Source organism: Chlorocebus sabaeus, chromosome 16 (genome assembly GCF_047675955.1).
Source record: "Chlorocebus sabaeus isolate Y175 chromosome 16, mChlSab1.0.hap1, whole genome shotgun sequence".
In the NCBI taxonomy this organism is placed as follows: domain Eukaryota; kingdom Metazoa; phylum Chordata; class Mammalia; order Primates; family Cercopithecidae; genus Chlorocebus; species Chlorocebus sabaeus.
In genome coordinates, this window is record NC_132919.1 from 39,891,147 (window position 1) to 39,913,613 (window position 22,467).

At 49.3% G+C, this 22,467-nt stretch overlaps 1 protein-coding gene across 2 annotated transcripts in view; it reads left to right on the forward strand.

The window, feature by feature from the left end:
* Positions 1-1,538: 1,538 nt before the first annotated feature.
* MTMR4 (myotubularin related protein 4) overlaps positions 1,539-22,467 on the forward strand; it is a 28,405-nt gene continuing 7,476 nt past the window's right edge. The window contains exons 1-15 of one of the 2 annotated variants that reach the window (XM_008011293.3): positions 1,539-1,626; positions 2,824-2,862; positions 6,490-6,579; positions 6,925-7,041; positions 7,936-8,018; positions 10,566-10,726; positions 10,843-10,939; positions 11,133-11,246; positions 12,399-12,595; positions 12,847-12,975; positions 14,131-14,242; positions 14,741-14,936; positions 15,229-15,414; positions 15,497-15,667; positions 15,819-15,973. In XM_008011293.3, coding sequence (XP_008009484.3) covers positions 2,860-2,862; positions 6,490-6,579; positions 6,925-7,041; positions 7,936-8,018; positions 10,566-10,726; positions 10,843-10,939; positions 11,133-11,246; positions 12,399-12,595; positions 12,847-12,975; positions 14,131-14,242; positions 14,741-14,936; positions 15,229-15,414; positions 15,497-15,667; positions 15,819-15,973 — 1,811 coding nt within the window. In that variant the 5' untranslated portion in view covers positions 1,539-1,626; positions 2,824-2,859. Of the gene's footprint in view, positions 1,627-2,823; positions 2,863-4,570; positions 5,074-6,489; positions 6,580-6,924; positions 7,042-7,935; positions 8,019-10,565; positions 10,727-10,842; positions 10,940-11,132; positions 11,247-12,398; positions 12,596-12,846; positions 12,976-14,130; positions 14,243-14,740; positions 14,937-15,228; positions 15,415-15,496; positions 15,668-15,818; positions 15,974-22,467 lie in introns of those variants that run through there. The other variant, XM_037993617.2, reaches the window with a different exon arrangement.

Genomic DNA, 22,467 nt, shown 5'->3' on the forward strand with positions numbered 1-22,467 from the left:
TTTTTGTATTTTTAGTAGAGACGGGGTTTCACCGTGTTAGCCACGATGACCTCGATCTCCTGACCTTGTGATCCGCCCGCCTCGGCCTCCCAAAGTGCTGGGATTACAGGCGTGAGCCACCGCGCCCGGCCCAAAAGGCCCCATTTTGATGCCTGTGCCTATTCCAGCTGCGGCGGAAGCAGTTTTGGATTTGATACCCGCCCTTGGGAAAACACAAGGTATTAACTGCGTGCAACCTCCTGACTTTCTATTTCCCCTGATCTGGGAAAAGGGATAGGCAGGCTAAGCTCTACACTGTAGAAAGCCTGTGATAGAGCTTTGAACAAATGCTGCAGGCATTGTAATCACCAAACACTATAGTAAGTGTTGGGAATGAATAAAAACACAATCACCGCCCTACAGGAGTTCAGTATTTAATTTAAAAAATTACAGCATCTGCTAGGTTGCAGGCTGTTCTAGACCCTGGAGTTAAAGTAGTGCAAAGTGCCTGTCTTCCTGGAACTTACCAACTGTACTGAAGTTTCAATGTTCTATAAACAAAGATAGGTAAGGACCCATTGGCCCCGGGGCTTGGTATTAAAGCGCTCAGGCCCACTCCAGACCTGAGAATATCAGCTGAATCTGAATCAACTATTCTCCATTTCTGTCGGTTGGTGGTATAGCGGGGCCACAGCGACCTCCAGCGGCCACCCTCCGTTTTGTGGTCTGTTCTGGGTCCCCGGGAAAGAAAGGCAGGGGCGATAAGCCGGGTCCTCGGGAGCGCCCTGGTCTCCCTTCCCTTTACAGACTAGGAGGCCGCAGCTAGCTGGCAGTCTCAAATCCAGGTTTCCCATCTCTGGGATGAGAGTTCTTCACTCAGGATTGGCAGCACAATGCAGGTCGTGAAGAACGGCAGGGTCGTTTATCCGTACAAAGTGAGTGTTGGAGGAACCCATCAAGACACACGAAGGCTGGGAAATCCCAGCGCTGCCAGTCGGAGACGACCAAGACTGAACCTCAGGCCCAGCCCTCCTTTCTCTCCTAGCCTGCAGGTTTTTCTCCTATTCTGGCGTTGGGACCGGATGACAGCTGCGAAACCAAAACGGGAATGGATAAACTGAGGTGCCACTGGGGATCTGTTTGAGAAGTACCTCCAGGGCGGGACCATCACCGGAAGTGGCTTAAGGCTTGTACCCTACAATGCCCGCCTCTAATTGCGCTACCAGTAGGCGACGAGCCGCCTCCACTTCCGGTCCCCGGAGCAGTAGCCAGCAGCCCCCTCTTTACTGCTCTCCTACTGGCTGCCGCAAGGACGCGCTGTGATTTCCCATTGGTCGCGTCTCCTCTCCGGCGCCGCGCCTCCTTCCTCCAGGTATAGTCTTGTCTTCCGGTATCCGATTGGCTAAAGGCTGGGAGGGCGTTTGCCCGAGTCGACCAATGAGTGGGGTCGAGAGTGAGGGCGGCGGCTGCGTGATGGGGGCAGGGCGGGACTTGGCGTGGCCATTGGCCAGGGCGGGTACAGGCTAGGGATATGATTGGTTCAGGAGAGGGGCACCGTGGTGGGGTCGGGACTGCGCGGCCTCAGCAGCTGCGGGAGACGGAAGTGGCAAGAGCGCGGCCTCAGAGGGTCGGGCGGACACCGCCTGGGTGAGTCACCGTGCCCCCTGCACTGCGAGCCTGGGAACCGCAACGACCGCGTCCTGCCCGGCCCCGCCCTGGTCCCCACCGGCTTTCCTGAGTCCCGCCTTCTGTCATTTGGGGCTCCGCCTCCCAGTCTTTAGGCTCCGCCCCTAGAACCTGGGCACCTGGGCTCCCCTGCCAACCTGGCCCGCCCTCCGGGACCAGATCCCCTAGGTCTGAAAACCTTGGGCCTCCCAGGCCTGATCCTTGTCCCTCCTTCCCTCCCTTCGTTCCCTGGGGCTGCTGCCAGTGGGCGGTGAGGCAGCACCTCTGGCTTGTCTCTTGCGGGTTTCCCCATGAGGGAGAATGGCCTAGGGAAGAGGATACTGTGAACAGGGAGGTAGGCAGGACCACAGATGGAGGCTTTTATCCCCGCAGCTTCCCGTAGGGCTCTGCTGCACTGCCCGAGGATAGCAGGCATGAAGGAAAGTGTCAGTGAAACCTGGGCCTGGCTCGCTAAGTGAGCCTAGGAGGCCCTATCCTGAAATCCCTGTTACTTGGGCTCATTGGACAGCTGCTGACTCCAAGGCCTGGATTGGCCTGATTCTGTCCCTGTTGTGTGGCCTCCTCTCCATAACCTCCACCCCACTTGGTGTCAAATATACTCAGCAGGACCTGTGCAGCCCTGCTGCCCTCTGATCACAGGTTGTGGTCCCCTCCCTCTTGTCCCACTCTGGACTCTGCCCCCAGTAAACAGGTCACGTGGGTACTACTCCCAGACTCAGAAACTGGCAAAACATTCCTGTGGACTCATGCTCCTTCCGCTACTGCCACTTCACCCAAAGATTCAGGGCCCAAAATGAGCCCCAGTTGGGCAGCCTGTGTCTCTTCAGAGTTGGCAGTTCTGCTCCCCCACAAAGAAGTGTTCTCCCTCTGCGTCTGGGAATCAGGACTCCTGAATTCTGCCGAATAATCTTGGATGACACTCATTCCTGCTCCAGAACTTCGTGGCTGACTTCATGCCCTGCAGGATCACTTGTTGCTTTCTCCCCATGTAGCTCCCATTGCCTCTCTCTGGCATGGTGACTTGTGGAGAGACTGGAGTCTCTGCGAGGGAGAAGAATAAGAGTTGTAGAGAAGGTCAGGGGTAGATGTGTGGCATGTGTTGATTCTATGGTAGTGTTAATGGGGCCCTTTACTTTTATGTTCCCTGTCTCCTTACAGTGAGAAGCAGGCAGCCAGGACTCTTGCCACGGTAGAATGGTGAGTACCCTGTCTTTCCTCAGGCCATTGTGTTTTCTGTAATCCTTGTGTCTTTCTCTGTGAAGCTGCCCCACCTCTCCTAGACCTTGAGCTCCAGGCTACCCTGTTCAGCTCCTAAACAGGTTCATCTGCCCTGGAGATAAATTAGGGTTTCTTTAGATTACACAACATCTGCCAGAATACAGCACTAGGACTGGAAGCTTCTAGAAATCATTTTCTGCATGTGCTATGCCCCATACTTTCCTCATACTCCCTACCCACCACTGGCTCTATTAACCCTTCATAACAGCCCTCTTCTTGCTTTTCTTGGGTGCCCGGTAGAATCTCTGTGTTCTGGTCTGAAAAGCCAGGCTTTCTTTATCTCAAGATCCTTGGACTTCTGGTGGGTCCTTTGAATACTGTGGATGCTATATCAGGAGTGACTCCACCAAAACTGTGGGGCTTCTCCAGTTCCAGGGTGCTGCTGTTAAGCCACTACAGATGACAGCTGACTGAATATCTAGCAGGATAGCATCTTCCAGGGTGCCCAGAATATCACCAGAGGTGGTTTACAATGATCCTATTAATTTTCCATTAACTGTAACGGCCCTTCTCTCACCCCAAGTCCAGGGAAGCCCTTAACTCCTGAGAGCTAGGAGGAGGCAGTGAGATGGGAAAGGCCTAGAGAGCTGCAGGCCCTGGCCCAGACTAGGCCCTTAACCTGGTGGTATCTCTTCAGTTTCTTTTAGGTGTCCCTTGTGTTTAGGGGCAGGTTAAAGAATTCAGTAGATGAGAGGATTTTCTCCTTCCCTCCCTTCCTTCCATAGACATGTGGATTTGGTGTGTGCACTATTGGTTCAGTCTCTTCTCAGAAAGCCTGCTGGGTTTGGCCCCCACCGACAGATAGCTCCTCTTTTTCTCTTCTGGGCTACCCTGAAAAGAGCATGGGCTTCAGAGTCAGCTTCATCTAATTTCAAATCCTAGCACCATCACTTAGGTAAATTACATACTTTCTCTCTAAGCTTGAGTCTCACCAGTAAGACAAGATAAGGTTTACTTCTTGGGGGTTGAAAGGTTTTAGTGAGATAATGTTAGAAACTCGCGAGTTCATTGTAGGTGCTTAATAAAATGTCAGGTTTTCTTTTATTACTCCCTTCTCCCCCAAACAAGACAAAAGCCCTGGTGTCTGAAAGTTACCAGGTGCAGGAAGTTTGGGGTTCCAGTCAGCTCCCTCTGTGACTCTTGGTGACATTTTGAGCCCCTTATTCCTGCTCCCCTTGGCCCTCTACCCAACTCTCTACTCCGCTGCTCCTGGGTTTCGAGTATCAATTTTTTGTATACCTTCTGTGGTCCATACTTCTAGCTCTTCTCTTTCCTAGACTGAGAAATCCCTTCTCCTCCAAGAAGGACTTTATTACGCAGAGATCAGAATGTGAAACAAGGAAGAGATGGAGCTGAAGGACTAGTGTTGGGTAGGGGTGTTGGATAAAAAGCTCATTTCCCTTTCCAGGAGCGTGGAATGACCAACCTGGCACCATTCTAAGGGGAAAGAAGGGTTTAACGAAGTCACAGGATTGAAGGACCCTGATGGGCAGGGGCATGGTGGGTAGTGGTTTTGGAGGGAAAGGAGGAAGCAAATGGGTAGCGGGCAGGTGAGCGCCACCTTGGGATCCAGAGCAGGCGTCGGGGGAGCTTAGGAGGGGAGGGCGTGGGGATGGTTTTGTAAGAGGGCACGGGGTAGCTCACCTGGGAAGAAGGGAAATGAGAAGATGTGGGCGGTCCCGTAGCCCACGTTCCTGAAAGCTCCTAAAGGTCCCTGGAGTAAGGTACGCCCTCCTACGAGGCCCAGGGTCAGCGGGGAGGGAGGAGGCTGGACTTGTGGGCGGGGCCCGCGGAGCCGCCCCGCCCCTGCCTCCGCCTTCCCGCCGCGGTCCCGGGCTCTCCTCGCGCCTGGCTCCCCTCCCTTCTGCGCTCGTGCGGGAGGGCGGAGCTGGGCCCGCTCCATTGTGGAGAGGAGGGGAGAGGCGCGCGGGAGCCCCACGGAGGCCCCGCCACCAGCACGCTACCCTCTTGGCCGCCGCGGCTGCACCTGGCGAGCCCCGCAGCCGGGATGCGGCCGGCGCTCGGGGCTGGCGGGCAGCGCAGCGGCTCCGGGGACATGTACGCTCGCCCAGACCGCCCGCGACCATGAGCCTGACCGCCCGCGTCTCCTGCTCCATGCTTAGCTGCTTCGTAAGTGCCCACCCTGCCTTTGGGGGCCTAGGAGGCACCCGCAGCCCCGCCCAGGGTCAGCCTTCGATTTCAGCCCATCCCCCTTCCCGAGGCCCCTGGCCCGGCTCCAAACGTTTGGGGCGGGGAAGGTGGGTTAACCCGTTTATTTTTTGGACTTGCTTCTATCTTTGGGTGCCGGAGATGGTCGAAGGCCAGGAATGGAAATTCTGTGGTCCATCCTGGCCCCGCAGCCGCTGCCCTTGACTGCAGATCTCTAGGCCCCGCCCTGCAGGGGTACATCTCTTTACCTCCGCCTCTCCATCTTGGTCCCACCCGCTGAATCCTTGCTTGGAGATGTGGGATGTGGCCAGTAGGCTGAATGGGATGTTAGGGAGCTGGTCGGGGAGCACGGGATGTCTGTGAGCTGGCTCGGGGCTCCAGTCCCTTCCCTCTTCCACCACTCCATCCCTCACCTGACATGCCAGCCTTTTCTCCTTGACTGTCCCCCAGACAGCCTCTCTTCTCCATCTTCCCTGTCTCTGCAGGGTTCCCTACCTCTGCATCATTCCCGGTCCTCCCCTCCTCCCGCTCTGGCTGATGCTCCTTCCCAGCTTCCCCCATCTGTCCTCTCAGCTGTCCCCCCCCCCACCTTCCCCGTGGGTGTCTGCCAGGCCTCCTTTCTCTCTCTCCTGGCTGTCCTTGGGTCTCCTGGCTCCTCCCAGGCGCGTGGATCCCCTCAGGTCCCCTCCCTGGTGGTTGGGAGGGGAGTTCCTTCTGCTTGCTGTGGGTATTCCTCAGGAATTCCCCTCTGATTAGCAGGCAGGGCAGGTTACTTGGCAGGTAATGGGGGCTTGTCAGCAGTGTGGGTCTAACAAGAAGATAAACCCAGCTCCCAAACACGTCTTCCTTTTGAAAGCATCGGTGAAGGCCCTCTAGAGGCGTGGGGCTGAATCCCCCCACCAACTCCTCTTTGTCTCCTTCACCCACCAGATTGAAGCTTCAGTGGCTGTAGGCGCCTGATTTCCCTCTTCTCTAAAACTAGCTGCCACACCTGGCTCCTTTTCCTCAGGACAGCACTTTCCCATCCCCACTCCTACCTTACCCTTACACGAGTCTAAGGAAAATAGTCTTTCTTTTCCTTAGTTTTCTCTCCTCCATTTTTGAAATGTTGGTTCTGTAGGACAGTCTCTCTTTGAAGAGTACAGATTCCCAATTCCTCCTGGGGCCTCACTGTTTCCTTAGGCTTAATAGGCTGATACTCTCTCCATTTCACCCTTCCCTGTGTCCAGCCAAGTCAGATCTCTTTTCCCTTCTCTGGTGACCAGAACCTTTAGAGGTGTGTTTGTGGTTATCTGTGGATTTCTTGGTGGGGAGGGAAGCAGAATGAGCCTGATGGGCTAAGTGGAGCTTGGTGACAGGACTGTGGCCTTCCTACAGGGTGAGGAGGGGCCCCCCAGCCTGGAGTACATCCAAGCCAAGGATCTGTTCCCCCCCAAGGAACTAGTGAAGGAAGAGGAGAATCTTCAGGTAAGGAGGATTTGGGGGCCAGGATAGATGCGGCTCCCTGCCTAGTTAAAAAACACCCTCCCTTCTCCCAAAAATCCTCAAGGGGATCTGGTACCAGAGCTCTGGCTTCCTGTTCCCTGGTCTCTGGAGGAGGAGGGTTTGTCTGTGTATCCTGGAGCCTTTGACCCTGGGGAAGGAAAGGGAGCTTTCCTGTACAGCTGTTGCCTGGTGCTGTTACTGTGGAGAGAACTCTCCTCTCTGGCCTTGGTCCGCCGTTTCCAGAGGGGATCCCACAGATCAGGGGCTGTAGAGGAAGATAAGGTGGTCACTCACTTCTGGACTGAAGGTTTCTCTGCCCCTTGACAGGTCCCCTTCACAGTGCTGCAGGGTGAGGGAGTAGAGTTCCTGGGCCGGGCAGCCGATGCCCTCATTGCCATCTCTAACTACCGGCTGCATATCAAATTCAAGGACTCTGTCATCAACGTGAGTTTCTGTATTGTTCTTCTACCCCTAAGCTAGAATCCCTATGAGGTTCTAGCCTGGTGGAACAAGGTGGGATTGTTCTAAAGCTCTCCTTGATCATGTCGTTAAAAAAGTTGGAGGCCGGGTGCAGTGGTTCACGCCTGTAATCCCAGCACTTTGGGAGGCCAAGGTGGGCAGATCACTTGAGGTCAGGAGTTTGAGACCAGCCTGGCCAACATGGTGAAACTCTATTTCTACTAACAATACAAAAATTAGCCGGACTTGGTGGTACGCACCTGTAATCCCACCTACCCGGGAGGCTGAGGTGCAGGAATCTCTTGAACCGGGAGGTGAAGGTTGCAGTGAACCGAAATTGTGCCACTGCTATCCAGCTTGAGTGACAGAGTGAGACTACATCTCAAAAAAAAAAAAAAACTTGGGGATCCCTTCTCTTTCTCTCTGACCTCATGTTTTCCTGCCTCATTTTCCTAGCTATAGCTCTGTTTCTGGCTCATTCTCCTTTCTCCTCTTCTCTCTTTCCATTATTCTATTACTGGCCCTTCTAAGGAGCACAGTGGCATTGTTGGAAGAACACAGGCTTTGGAGTCAGACAAACCTGGGCTCTTTTCCTGTGTTGCCACTGACCAGCTGGGTGACCTTGGTCAAGTCACCTAACTGAGGCTTGATTTTTCTCCTCAATAATATGGGCTGAAAACACTTGCCGTGCAGGGTTATTGGGATCATTAATTGGGATCACATATGCAGAGGACTCCGTACAGTTACCAGGTGCTTAACAGACCCTTAGTAAATGTTGGTTTCCTTCCTGCTATTGATACATCAGTGCCTAGGCTAGGGTGAGGGTAAGGAGTGATACCCAGTGGGGAGTCTGAGCTTCAGTTTGCCCTTCCTCTAAAGGTCCCCCTCCGGATGATTGACAGTGTGGAGAGCCGTGATATGTTCCAGTTGCACATTTCCTGCAAGGACTCCAAAGTGGTGAGGTGAGAACAACGGGGCCTCACTCAGGTCCCCTGGCCCTAGTTTTGTCTAGATCTCTGTGCTGCAGGGTTTCTCTGGTGCGAGAGAGGAAAGATCCTGCCTCACTTTCCCCAGTTGGAAGAAAAGGTGAAGACCATGTTCTGGGTTGGGAGGTCAGTGTACTGACCCATAGTATCTTGACCTGAAAAAATGGGGGTAATGCTTAGTTCATGGAGTCATCGTAAGGATTAAGTGAGATAATGTGTATGTGTATGAAAGCACTGAGGACAATATCTGGCACAGAGCATTCACATTATTGTTGGTTTATTTATTTATTCGTTTGATATACATGTATTGAGTACCCTACTCAATGCCAGACTGTTTTAAGCCCTGGGGATATAGCAGGGAACAAATAGACAAAATTTTCTCTTCTCATAGAGCTTACATCCCAATGAAGAGATACCAACCGTAAGTAATAAGTAAAATTTGTGAAATGATAGTAAATGTAAAGGAAAAAAAATAAAGCAGTGAAAGGGAATATGGAGTGCTATGAGGGTGAAGATTGTAAAACAATTAGGCTGGGCGCGGTGGTTCACGCCTGTAATCCCAGCACTTCGGGTGACCAAGGTGGAAAGATCGCTTGAGCTTAGGAGTTCAAGATCAGCCTGCGCAACATAGTGAGACCCTGTCTCTACTAAAAATAGAAAAAATTAGCCAGGTGTGGTGATGTGTGGGAAGATTGCTTCAGCTTAGGAGTTCAAGATCAGCTTGGGCAACATGGCGAGACCCCATCTCTACTAAAAATATAAAAAACTAGCCAGGTGTGGTGATGTGTGCCTGAAGTCCCAGCTACTCAAGAGGCCTGAGAAGTTGAGGCTGCAGTGAACTGTGATGACAGTACTGCACTCTGGCCTGGGTGACAGAGTGAGACCCTGTCTCAAAAAAACAAAACGAAAGTGATCAGAGAAGCTGCACCAAAAAGGTGGCAGTTGAGTAAAGACTTGAAGAAAGTGGCCATGTGAGTATTTGGGGGAAGAATGTGCCAGAGAGAGAATGGCAAGTGCAAAGGCCCTGAGGTGGGTGTGTGCCTGCATATTGGAAGACTGGCGGGGAGGCTGGTGTGGTTGGAGTAGAGTGCCTGTGGGTGAGAGTAGTGGGTTACAAGATCTGAGAACAAAGCGGGGTGTCAGACATTTTGTCATGAAGACTGGCTTTTACTTTGAGGGAACTGAAAAACCACTGGAGGATTTTGAGCAAAGGCGTGATGTGATCTGATTAATGTTTCGTAGAATCACGCTGGCTGCTCTATTGAGACTAGATGAAAGAATGGGGGCAAGAGCAAAAGCAAAAACTGGGAGGCTAGTTAGGAAGCTATTGCAGTTGCCCAGATGAGAGATCATGGCGGCCTGTCTGAGGTGGTAGCAGCCAAAGCGGTGAGAAGCAGTCAGATTCTGGGTGTATTTTGAAGGTGGAGATGACAAGATTTGCAGACAGATTTGAAATGAAAGAAAGAGGAATCTGGGATGACTCCAAGGTTTATTAAAAGGATACCCACTTTAGAGCCTACCATGTGCTCAGGTCTGTGGGGCATTCAGAGGAACATTCACATTGCTCTTTCCCTCAAGGAGGCTAAACTCTAGCTGCTGGAAGACCTCACATGTGGCAATGCTATGGGAAAATGTGGTGCTTAGTACTCCAAGCAGGCCAGGCACAGTGGCACATACCTGTAATCCCAGTACTTTGGGAGGCTGAGGCAGGAGGATCGCTTGAGCCCAGGAGTTCAAGAATCAGTCTAGGCAACATAGACCCTGTCCCTATGAAGAATTTAAAAAGTTATTGCACAATTATGGTCTCAACTACTCAGGGGACTGAGTTGGGAGGATTGCCTGAGCTCAGGAGGTCGAGGCTGCAGGGAGCTGTGATTGCGCCACTACACTCCAGCCTGGGTGACAGAGCAAAAGCAAGACCCTCTCTCAAAAAAAAAAAAAAAAAAAAAAAAGGTGTGTATATATATATATATATTCCAAGCACATTAAGAATCAAGAGAGGAAGGAGTTTCTGGAATAGAGTAGGCTGGGAAGGCTTCAAGGAAGAGGTGAGACCGAAACTATCTTCAAAGAATCAGTAGGATGTGGCTAGGCAGAGAGGAGACATTATCAAGCAGAAGATAAACCAAGGAGATGGGAAGGATGTGAGCAGGACTTCCCGCCTGAAGCAGAAGGTTTGAGTTAGGGAGTCATGGGAGATAACACTGGTCCATTAGGGTAGGGACAAGGAGTGCAGACTTTCAGGGCCACGTGGTAGCATTTAGATTTGACACAAGAAACAGTAGGGCCCCATTCGAGAGGATAAGTATGCCTCAAACACAGGAGTTCCTGGGAAGAGAATTATCACAAGAGACAACTTCTGTTGGGTGCTGGCCAGTGTCCCTCATTCCCCCACCCCGGGTCCCCACTGCTTTACCTCTTGCTTTGCAGCCTCTCTTCACAGCCTTCCTGTGGCTGTGTTTTTGACCCTGATAGCTCCATGGCACTTTGCCTCACCCAGGCCTGTGGCTTCTTGCCTGGCAGGTGTCACTTCTCCACTTTCAAGCAGTGCCAAGAGTGGCTCTCACGGCTAAGCCGAGCCACAGCAAGACCTGCCAAGCCTGAGGACCTCTTTGCCTTTGCCTACCATGCCTGGTGCCTGGGGCTGACTGAGGAGGACCAGCACACTCACCTATGTCAGCCAGGTGAGGCCAGTCTATTTTCTTTGGGAGGCTGCTTCTTACCCCTTGGTTCTCATCCCTCCTCCACTCCTGCACATCGGTGCTCTGGGAAGCTAACCATCATGGGGGCTCTGTTGCAGGTGAGCACATACGTTGTCGGCAGGAGGCAGAGCTTGCAAGGATGGGCTTTGACCTGCAGAACGTCTGGAGAGTCTCACACATCAACAGCAACTACAAGTGAGAGGGTTGGGGACCAAAACTCCTTCCACACCAAACGGCTTCAGTGTTTGGATAAAGCGTGGTGGGCACAGCTTCTGAGTCTGTGAGGGAGGAAGGCTTCTGGTTTCTCTTCCCACAAGGCCATCCCCAGGGATCCTGTCGTCACATGTTTTAGACCCAGTGCGGTGACCCCCACCTGGTCTCTTTTCAGATTGTGCCCCAGTTACCCCCAGAAGCTGCTGGTTCCTGTGTGGATCACTGACAAAGAGCTGGAGAATGTGGCTTCCTTCCGCTCCTGGAAGCGGATCCCCGTGGTTGTGTATAGGTGAGGCAGTGGGGCCGGGAAGTAGGGAGGCCATTTCTTTTTTTTTTTTTTTTTTTTTTTTTTTTTTTGAGACGGAGTCTTGCTCTGTCGCCCAGGCTAGAGTGCAGTGGCCGGATCTCAGCTCACTGCAAGCTCCGCCTCCCGGGTTCTCGCCATTCTCCTGCCTCAGCCTCCCGAGTAGCTGGGACTACAGACGCCCGCCACCATGCCCGGCCAGTTTTTTGTATTTTTTAGTAGAGACGGGGTTTCACCGAGTTAGCCAGGATGGTTTCGATCTCCTGACTTCGTGATCCGCCCGTCTCGGCCTCCCAAAGTGCTGGGATTACAGGCTTGAGCCACCGCGCCCGGCCGGGAGGCCATTTCTTACGCAACAAGGAAAGAGTCAATATTGGAGGTTTTGGGTAACCTAGTTGACTGGGAATTGACACTATGGGGAAGTATAAAATAATTTTAAAACAAAAACTATCTTAGTTTTTTCTCCTAAGAATAAGGCTGTTAGGGAGTTTATTCATTCCCCCCCTTTTTTTAGAGAGAGAGAGAGAGAGAGAGAGAGTGTGTGTGTGTGTGTGTGTGTATAAACATTGGTACACGAGTTGGCAAACTGGCCTGCAGACAAAATCTGGCTCATAGTCTACTATATAAAACAGCTTGTAAGCTGTGAATGGTTTTTACATTTTTAAAGGGCTATTTTTAAAAAAACAAAGAAGAAATACATGACAGAAACTGGTTGTGACCCACAAGGCCAAAAATTTGTTGTCTGACTTTTTACTGAAAATGTTTGCTGATCTCTGCACTAGAATATTGTAGCTAAAATAGAGTAAGACAGGAAGTAACCCTGAAGTTTGGAATTGTTCCTGTTCTTGGCTCAGCCAGGCCTTGTTCTCCTGCTGGGTGTCTGTACCTGGAGCAGTTGCTGTGCATATTTGATGAGTCAAGGTCACTTTGGGCGTACAGAGCCCATTTGAGAAAATATGTGTGATGGTGCTTTGTAAACTGTGAAGCCTGCTAGAGATGCTGGGGCTTTTGGTTGCTGTTACGGCCTGGATGAGTGGGTAGCCCCTGCTGGCTCTAGAGACTTTGGTCTAACCCCCTGAGGTAGGCCTCTGGAGGCTTCGAATGCCAAGGGCATTACGGTTTCTTCTGTTTTGTCAGACACTTGCGCAATGGGGCTGCCATTGCCCGCTGCAGCCAGCCAGAGATCAGCTGGTGGGGCTGGCGCAATGCTGATGATGAGTATCTGGTCACGTCCATCGCTAAAGCCTGTGCCCTGGACCCAGGGACAAGGGCCACTGGGGGCTCCCTCAGCACCGGGAATAATGATACCAGCGAGGCGTGTGATGCAGACTTTGGTAAGATGTGGATGATGCTAATCCCCCAGGGAGCAGGCCCCCTCCTTGACTTGATTGGCTCCCAGGGAGTCCTCAGTGAGAATCTGGGAAGATGATCGCACACAGGGTGCTGGGGTCCCTGCCTTGTCAGAAGCTGTGGAGTGTGAGGGGTCTGTAGTTGCATGTTCTGCCTTCTGAGAGGGAGTACCAGAGGGCCAGCAGGAGGCTGGGTGGCTGGCTGACTCAGGGGCTCCTTGCTGCTATGTGTTTAGATTCCTCTCTGACTGCATGCTCTGGAGTGGAGAGCACAGCAGCCCCCCAGAAGCTGCTGATCCTGGATGCGCGATCCTACACAGCAGCAGTGGCCAACCGGGCCAAGGGTGGAGGCTGTGAATGCGAAGGTATTGCTCTTATCCTGGTGTCTGTAACCAGCCTGTGCTGTGGGTGGCTTTGGTGAGGAGGGGGTTAGGGGCCGTTTGTATAGTGGAAAGAGCCCAAACAAACCTGGCTTGGAATCACAACTTTGCTACCTACTAGCTATGGCTATGACTATGACTATGCTGAAGTTGCTTAATCTGTCCAAGCTTTATTTTCAGTTTTACAAGAAGGGGGTGTTACAAACTTTGCAAAATTGTTGGGATGGTTAGAAGTTGCCTATGTAGGCTGTGCCCAGTGGCTCACACCTGTAATCCTAGCACTTTGGGAGGCAGAGGCAGGCGGATGACTTGAGCTCAGGAGTTCGAGACCAGCCTGGGCAACATGGCGAAACCCTGCCTCTATCAAAAATACAAACCATTAGCTGGGCATGGTGGCGCACTCCTGTGGTCCCATCCCAGCCACTCAGGTGACTGAGGCATGAGAATCGCTTGAAGAGGCAGAGGGTGCAGTGAGCTGATATCATGCCACTGTACCGTAGCCTGAGTGACCATGAGACCCTGTCTCAAAAAAGAAAAAGAAGTTGTATATATAAAAGTGTTGCTGCAGAGCAGCTACTATTTATTGAGAATTTAGCATATATTGTCTTTCTAAGTACTACTATCATCTGTCATTACTGTTACTATTATTAGTATATGGCACCTGAGTCTCCAGAGATACAAGTGTGATTCAGATTTCAAAACTGTATTTAGTTCCCATGCTGGAGTGCTCTGCCTGGCCAGGGAAGCTTTGCCCACCAGGGATCACTCTTGTCCTGGATGCCTGTTTCCAGGACGTGCTTTTTTTTTTTTTTTTTTGAGACGGAGTCTCGCTCTGTCACCCATGCTGGAGTGTAGTGGCGCGATCTCGGCTCACTGCAACCTCCGTCTCCCAGGTTCAAGCAATTCTCCTGCCTCAGCCTCCCAAGTAGCTGGGATTACAGGTGTCCACCACTATGCCCAGCTCATTTTTGTATTTTTAGTAGAGACGGGGTTTCACTGTGTTAGTCAGGCTGTTCTCGAACTCCTGACCTCAGGTGATCCACCTGCTTTGGCCTCCCAAAGTGTTGGGATTACAGGCGTGAGCCGCCACGCCCAGCCTAGGACGTGCTTTTACGTCCCACTCTCCTGTCATGTCTACAGAGTACTATCCCAACTGTGAGGTCGTGTTCATGGGAATGGCCAACATCCATGCCATCCGGAACAGCTTTCAGTACCTCCGGGCTGTGTGTAGCCAGATGCCGGATCCTAGCAAGTAGGTGTTCCCTGCTCGGATTCCTTCCAGTCTCATTCCTTACCCAGTACCTCTTATTCTTGGAAGATTAGATGGGGAGATGAGAAGTTCGGAGCGCAGGAGACCTGAGGGCCTGGGTGGAGTTGGGTGCCATGGGCTAGTTCCAAGAACCCTTCCACTTCTCAGCCAACACTTTGGCGTGGTCACAGGACATTGAATTCCTTTCGTTTGGATCAGTTGTTCTACTCAAAGAACACAGAGAACTGGGCAGAGAAAATGGCTGAGTGCGCATGTGATGCTTCCCAGTTCCTCTTTTGAGCCTCAGAAGCTCTTATGTGCTGCAGGTCCTGTCTTCCCTATCTTCCTGCTAGATACCTCTTGTCCAAAAGGCCCTGGGTTGTACCTCTTTGTTTCAGTTCTCACTGGGGACTTTGTTGGGTGGGGCTGGCTGTGGATGGAGGAGAGACTGTTGTGACCTCAGCTCCCTTTGTGACCGACTTGATTTCTGCTCTTGTGTAGCTGGTTGTCGGCATTGGAGAGTACCAAATGGCTGCAGCACTTGTCGGTAATGCTAAAAGCAGCTGTGCTGGTGGCAAATACAGTAGACCGGGAAGGCCGGCCTGTGCTGGTACACTGCTCCGATGGCTGGGACCGCACACCGCAGATCGTAGCCCTGGCCAAAATATTACTGGACCCATATTACAGGACGTTGGAGGTATTGAGAGGAATTGGGTGGGAAGACAAGAGGGAATGTGGGAGGAGGGAAGGTGTTGAGCCCTCTGGATCTGTCCTAGGGATCTTTCAGTAGAGGACATTGGTGGCTCTCTTTTTTTTCCTTTTTTTCCAACTCCCAAAGCTTTGGAAAATTGGTGGCTTTTAGTCCTCTTCTAGGTCCAGTCCTATTTTTCTTTGAAGCTGCCAGCTCCCTGCTTTGGGCAGTTCCCGGGAGAGCAGCACATCAGCGTTTCCAGAGAGGCCCTATGTTTGAATAGTTTCTTTTTTTGCAGGGCTTCCAAGTGTTAGTGGAGTCTGACTGGCTGGATTTTGGGCACAAGTTTGGAGATCGCTGTGGCCACCAAGAGAATGTGGAGGACCAAAACGAACAATGCCCTGTGTTCCTCCAGTGGCTTGATTCTGTTCATCAGTTGCTTAAGCAGTTCCCCTGCCTGTTTGAATTTAATGAAGCATTCCTGGTAAGTCCTAAACCCTGTGACAAGAGGGATGGGGGGAATGACAGCCCGAGGCCCCCAGGTGCAAGCTCTCTCTGCCTTCTAGGTAAAACTGGTGCAACACACATACTCCTGCCTCTATGGCACCTTCCTGGCCAACAACCCCTGTGAGCGAGAGAAGCGCAACATCTACAAGCGGACCTGCTCTGTGTGGGCGCTCCTTCGAGCTGGCAATAAAAACTTTCATAACTTCCTCTACACACCCAGCTCAGACATGGTGAGTCTCAGCCCTTTTCCTATAGGTGCTATTTAGAAACCTATAGGGAGAAGAAGCTGAATCAGTAGGGAAAATGTAGAGTCAAGGGCTTAGGGAAAGAAAAGGGACCAGAGACTCTTGACAAAGCACTAGTATTGGGCTGCTTCCCTAGGTCCTGCATCCTGTTTGTCATGTCCGGGCCCTGCACCTCTGGACGGCTGTTTATCTGCCAGCATCATCTCCATGCACACTTGGGGAGGAAAACATGGATCTTTATCTTTCCCCAGTGGCCCAGAGCCAGGAGTTCTCTGGCCGCTCTCTGGACAGGTAAGAAAAGCCCTTCTTCCTTTCTCCTCTCTCCACTAGGAAAGCAATAACTGTTTCCCATCTCATCTAAATGTTCTCTATCTTTCTTTCTTTCTTTTTTTTTGAGACGGAATCTAGCTTTGTCGCCCAGGCTGGAGTGCAGTGGCGCAATCTCAACTCACTGCAACCTCCATTTTCCAGGTTCAAACGATTCTCCTGCCTCAGCCTTCCGAGTAGCTGGGATTACAGGCGCTGACCACCACACCCAGCGAATTTTTGTATTTTCAATAGAGACGGGGTTTCAGCATGTTGGCCAGGCTGGTCTCGAACTCCTGACCTCAGATGATCCACCTGCCCCGGCCTCCCAAAGTGCTGGGATTACAGGTGTGAGCCACCGTGCCCGGCCTCTTTCTGAGGTATTTAAAAGCAACTTCTTGAGTCATTTGCAGGAAAAGCTTGGCCAAGACTTGTAGCCAGCCTGGAGTGCACTCTGTGTATTTTCAAGGTCCTCTGAAGATAAGGTTGGATACTTTTTTTTCCTGAAGGAGCTGCTATCACCCTGTATGATATACCCAAGCAGGGGAGAGAACAAAACAGAAAGGACTATTTTAGGAAGGTTTGTGAGAATGGTCTTGATTTTTGTTCACTGGTACAGGGCACGGAGAGCTTGCTATATTAGTAGCAACTTTTGTTGTGTCCAGCATTAGCTTCTAGAAACATCTGACTCTCAGGGAAATGGGTTCCCAGCAGGGGGATGGCCTTATATTACTCCGTCAGAAAAAGGCCAGAATTTAAAAGGGAGACATAAAATTAGTTATCTTCTGGCTGAATGTTTGGGGGGAAGTGAGATGGTGTTGGTTAAATTATGAGAGTAGTACCTGTTTCTTGTTTTTAAAAAAATAGTCAGTATAAAAGTAGAAAATCCCTTAGGATCCTTGTCCCCACAGGTGTCCACTATTAACATTTGTTATGTGTCTTTCCAGATGTTTATCTCTACATAGGTAAATCCACACTCATGCTCTCATATGGAAACATTTTTATAAATAAAATCAGAATATTTTTACATACCCTTTTTACTTTTTTGCATATTCTGCAACTTGTTTTTCCCACTTTGTATTAGATTGTCTTCTCCTAACAGCACATCTAAATTTCTTTTCTTGTTTTTATTGGCTTCAGAGTAGTCCACAGTTTATATAACCAGATTCCTATTCATCATTTAGGTAATTTCCATTTTTAAAAAAATCATTACAGGGAGTGCTTTTGTGAACATCCTTATATGTGTAACTTTTTAAAAAATTGTAAAATACAGGCTGGGCATGGTGACTCACGCCTGTAATCCCAGCATTTTGGGAGGTCGAGGCGGGCAGATCACTTGAGGTCAGGAGTTCAAGGCCAGCCTGGCCAACATGGTGAAACCCTGTCTCTACTAAAAATACAAAAATTAGCCGGGCGTGGTGGCAGGCACTTGTAATCCCAGCTACTTGGGAGGCTGAGGCATGAAAGTCGCTTGAATCTGGGGGACGGAGATTGCGGTGAGCCAAGATCGCGCCACTGCACTCCAACCTGGACAACAGAGTGAGACTGCGTCTCAAAAAAAAAAAAAAAAATTGTGAAATACACATGCTATTTACCATCCACACCATTTTTAAGTACCTAGTTTAGTAGGGTTATTTTGTAGTTTTGTTTTGTTTTTTTAAAGACAGAGTTGCGCTCTGTTGCCCAGGCTGGACTTCAGTAGCACAATCTCAGCTCATTGCAACCTCTACCTCCTAGGTTCAAGTGATTCCCCTGCCCCGGCCTCCCGAGTAGCTGGGATTACAGGCATGCACCACCATGCCCGGCTAATTTTTGTATTTGTAGTAGAGACGGGGTTTTACTATGTTGGTCATACTGGTCTCAAACTCCTGACCTCAAGTTACCCACCCACCTCGGCCTCCCAAAGTGTTGAGATTACATGTGCGAGCTCCTGCGCCTGGCCAGTGGGGTTACTTTGTATGCATATTTTTGCATTTGTGCTAGTATTTTTGCCAGATAAATGAAAATACTATGCTCAAAGGATATATATATCTCTCTCAAATTTTGATATTTGCTTATTGGCTGAGAGCTTTTTTTTTTTTTTTAAGAGGCAGGGTCTTGTTCTGTCACTCACGTTGGAGTACAGTGGCACAATTATAGCTTACTGTAACCTCAAACTCCTGAGCTCAAGTAATCCTTATGTTTCAGCCTCCCAGGTAGCTAATTAGCTCATTAGGCATGTGCCAATTTTTATTTTTTGTAGAGACAGGGTCTGTTGCCCACGTTAGTCTTAAACTCCTGGCCTTGAGTGATCTTCCTGCCTTGGCCTCCCAAAACACTGGAATTACGGGTGTGAGCTACCATGCCCATCCTGGCTAAAAGTTTTTAAAATATGACATATGTTATTGATTGAGTATTATAAAGGAAAACAAAAAAACCAGCATCCCAAATTACTGGTTTGAGGGTCTTTTGAACTAAGTCATTGTGAGGGGACCATGATAGGTTTCAGGAATTCAGTGATTTTTTTTTCCTTCCCCAAACTATGCAGAATTTGGCTATAGGTTCATAGGTTTACTTTTCCTGGGAGAGGGGTCATAACTTTTAATCAAATTTTGAATAAGCTCTGTGACTCATTTAATAATCATTTCACTAACTTAGTATCTGATTTATCAATTCAACAAATGTTTCTTTAATACCTACAAGTTGCCTATTACTGTACTAGGTTTTGTGGGCTACACCAAATAAATAGAAGATATTGGTTCTACTTTCAAGATAATTTTAAGCTGTAAGATAAGACACAGAGCAACTAGAGAACAATTCCTTTTTTTTTTTTTTGTGATGGAGTCTCACTCTGTCACCAGGCTGTAGTGCAGTTACGCAATCTTGGCTCACTGCAACCTCCACCTCCTGGGTTCAAGTGATTCTCCTGCCTTAGCCTCCAGGGTAGCTGGGACTACAGGCATCCACCACCACACCCTCATTTTTTGTATTTTTAGTAGAGACAGGGTTTCACCATGTTGGCCAGGATGGTCTCAATCTCTTGACCTCGTGATCTACCCGCCTCAGCCTCTCGAAGTGCTGGGATTACAGGCGTGAGCCACTGCACCCGGCCAACTAGAGAACAATTCTAAGCCAGCATCTAAGCAGATAAGAATGTGTGTAGTTTAGGCTGGGCGCAGTGGCTTATGCCTGTAATCCCAGCACTTTGGGAGGCCAAGGTGCGCAGGTTGCTTGAGCCCAGGAGTTTGAGACCAGCCTGGACAACGTGGCAAAACTCCACCTCTACAAAAAATACAAAAATTAGCCAGGCATGGTGGCGTGCGCCGTGATCCCAGCTACTTGGCGGGCTGAGGCAGGAGCATCGTTTGCGCCCAGGAGGTCGAGGCTGCAGTGAGCTGTGATTGTGCTATGGCACTCCAGCCTGGGTGATAGAGCAAGACCTTATCTCAAAACAAAACAAAACAAAACAAAACAAAACAAAACAAAAACTTGTATAGTTCAAAGCTTTAGAGAAATGATGTGTGTTTTAAAAGGGTCATTTGGTGGCTGTTTTACTCAGGAAACTTTCATGAAGGATCAGACAAGAACTGTGGGTCTGTTTGTGTTCTCTGTATCTGGCTTAGAATCTGGCACATGATAAGTAAATTTAAATAAATTTACTCAAGTAAAAATTTACTTAAAACTGGACAAACGGCTGGGTGTGGTGGCTCATGCTTGTAATCCCAGCACTTTGGGAGGCCAAGGCGGGCGGATCACAAGGTCAGGAGATCAAGACCATCCTGGCTAACATGGTGAAACCACATCTCTATTAAAAATACACAAAAAAAATTAGCTGGGCGTGGTGGCAGGCGCCTGTAGTCCTAACTACTCAGGAGGCTGAGGCAGAAGAATGGCGTGAACCTGGGAAGGTGGAGGTTACAGTGAGCTGAGATGGTGCCACTGCACTCCAGCCCAGGTGACAGAGCGAGACTCTGTCTCAAAAAAAAAAAAAAAAACTGGACAAATGAATGAAATAAAGGTAGTTGTGAGCTTAGTAACAAGGTTAGTGGAGAGGGGTCCAAAGGAAGTAGATACATGAGAGGTAGGGTTTTTTTATGAAATGGAGCCTTGCTCCATTGCCCAGGCTGGAGTGTGGTCACATGATCTTCTCAGCTCACTGCAACCTCTGCCCACCGTGTTCAACTGATTCTCCTGCCTCAGCCTCCTGAGTAGCTGGGATTACTAATTTTGTATTAGTAATAGTAGCTGGGCTAATTTTTGTATTTTTAATACGGGGTTTCGCCATGTTGGTCAAGGTGGTCTCGAACTCCTGACCTCAAGTGATCTGCTCACCTTGGCCTCCCAAAGTGCTGGGATTATAGGAGTGAGCCACTACGCCTGGGCGAGAGGTAGTTTTTTTTTAAAAAAAGAACTTCTGTGGCTGGCAGGGGTTGAGAAGGGGCTATTTTAAGGAATAGAAAGAAATATAAGACAGGTCATTGAAGGCATTGAAGGCTTTAAACATTACAGTAAAGAGTTTATTTTGATTCAGTTGTCAATAGGAAGTCACTATAGGAAGTCACTGTGATCTTCTGACAGTGGGATCCTTGGAGAACTAATCAGTGAGTACAGGGTAGCTGGAGGCACAGAGACCAGCCAGCACTGCTGTAATAGTTTAGGTATGAGGGGAAGAGTCCCTGGCAAAGAGGAAGGATTAAATTTAGAAGCACTATAGAGAACCACTGGCAGGCTACAGAATTGATTGAAAGTTGAAGAGTAGAAGTGAAAAGTACTTTGGGTCCCAAGTATCTGAGCTTAGAAAGTAGGAGAATATTAGTACTGCTAATAGACATTGAAAAGTCGAGAAGACAAGCCAGTTTGGGGAGAAAGCGGAGATACAGGGAAATTGGGATTGAAATATTAGTTGACAGCAAAGAAGGAGGTGTGTTGTAGGCAGCTCAAGATGGAGAGTGGATTTGGAGAAATAACTGGTATAAAGATTTTAAAGGGACTGGTCTCTGTAACAACTGACCTGACTTGCCTTTGATTCTACCTTTCCCTAGATCAAAAATGTCCTACTGTCTTTCTTCTTATCCTTCCATTAAAGTCATAAACACATTCTTCTATACCCATCTCAAATCCTACCCTCTCTGTGTAGCCTTCCTTGACCACCTAGCTGGATGAGCTCTCTCTCCTTGTTCTAAACTCAGGTATTATTATCTCTGTCAACATTGCTGATTAACCTTTGGTACACATAGAATGAGTTGTGGAGGATGGCAGTTATTTGAATTGGGACGAAGAACACATCGGAGTTAATTATAGGCTTCTATTTGTTGTTGTTGTTGTTTGAGACAGTCTTGCTCTGTCACCCAGGCTGGAATGTAGTGGTGCGATCTCGGCTCACTGCAACCTCTGCCTCTTGCCTCCCAGGCTCAAGCGATTCTCATGTCTCAGCCTCCCAAGTAGGAGCTGGGTTTACAGGTGTGCACCACCATGCCCAGCTAGTTTTTGTATTTTTAGTAGAGATGGGATTTTGCCATGTTGGCCAGGCTGGTCTGGAACTCCTGGCCTCAAGAGATCTGCCTGCCTTGACCTCCCAAAGTGTTGAGATTACAGGAGTGAGCCACTGTGCCCGGCATATTCTTTACTTCTTTTGTATGCTTGAAAGTTTCCATAATAAAAAATAAAATGAAAAGAAAGAAGTCAGCTGTGGCACTTAAAAGAATACAGATCACTGGGCCTCACTCTTGGCCGTTCTTATTTATTAGGTCTTGGGTGGACCCTGGTTGTCTGGATGTCTAAGAAGATCCACCAAGATGCCTGATGTATATCACACATTCAGTTGGCACCTAGCAGTGGAAAGTTGATGTGGTATTTTGAGCTCATTCATTCATTTCTCAAGTCATTTGCCCCTGGTAGTGTGCTAGGTGCTGGGGATTCAAATAAGAGTCCTGCCATCAGCACACTTCAGCAGAGGGAGTTAAACAAGTAAACAATGAAGTGCAATAATGTGTTATAGGAAGCACTGAGCAATGTGCTTTGATGTGGATTCTTTTGTTTAATCTTAATAGCTTTAAGAGCTAGGTACTTTAACCTTTATTCCATAGATGAGGGATCTGAGGCTTAGAGAAGTTAAAGTCACACAGCAAAGATGTTGTTAAATTGGGATTTGAGCCCTGCCTATGGGACTCCAGGAACTCTAATTATAACGACTGTTTTTGCCTTCCTGGAATTTCATACCATTAAAAAAAAATCAAAATTGGTCATAAAAGTTATATCAAATATGTATAAAACATTTAAGTTTCAAACATCAATTACTTAAAATAAGCTGCATTGTAACTCTGCCTTTGGGGGATTTTTCCGCATGGGCTGAACTGACTGAGCCATCTAAAAATAGGAGGCCAGTGAAGTCTCTACTGTTTCCCTGGTGAATTTCCCTCAAGTTTTCGTTGCTCTAAGGACTTTGAACTGCATTAATAATCAGGATGGCCATTCTTGAAAATGTCCCTTAACCCATCTGG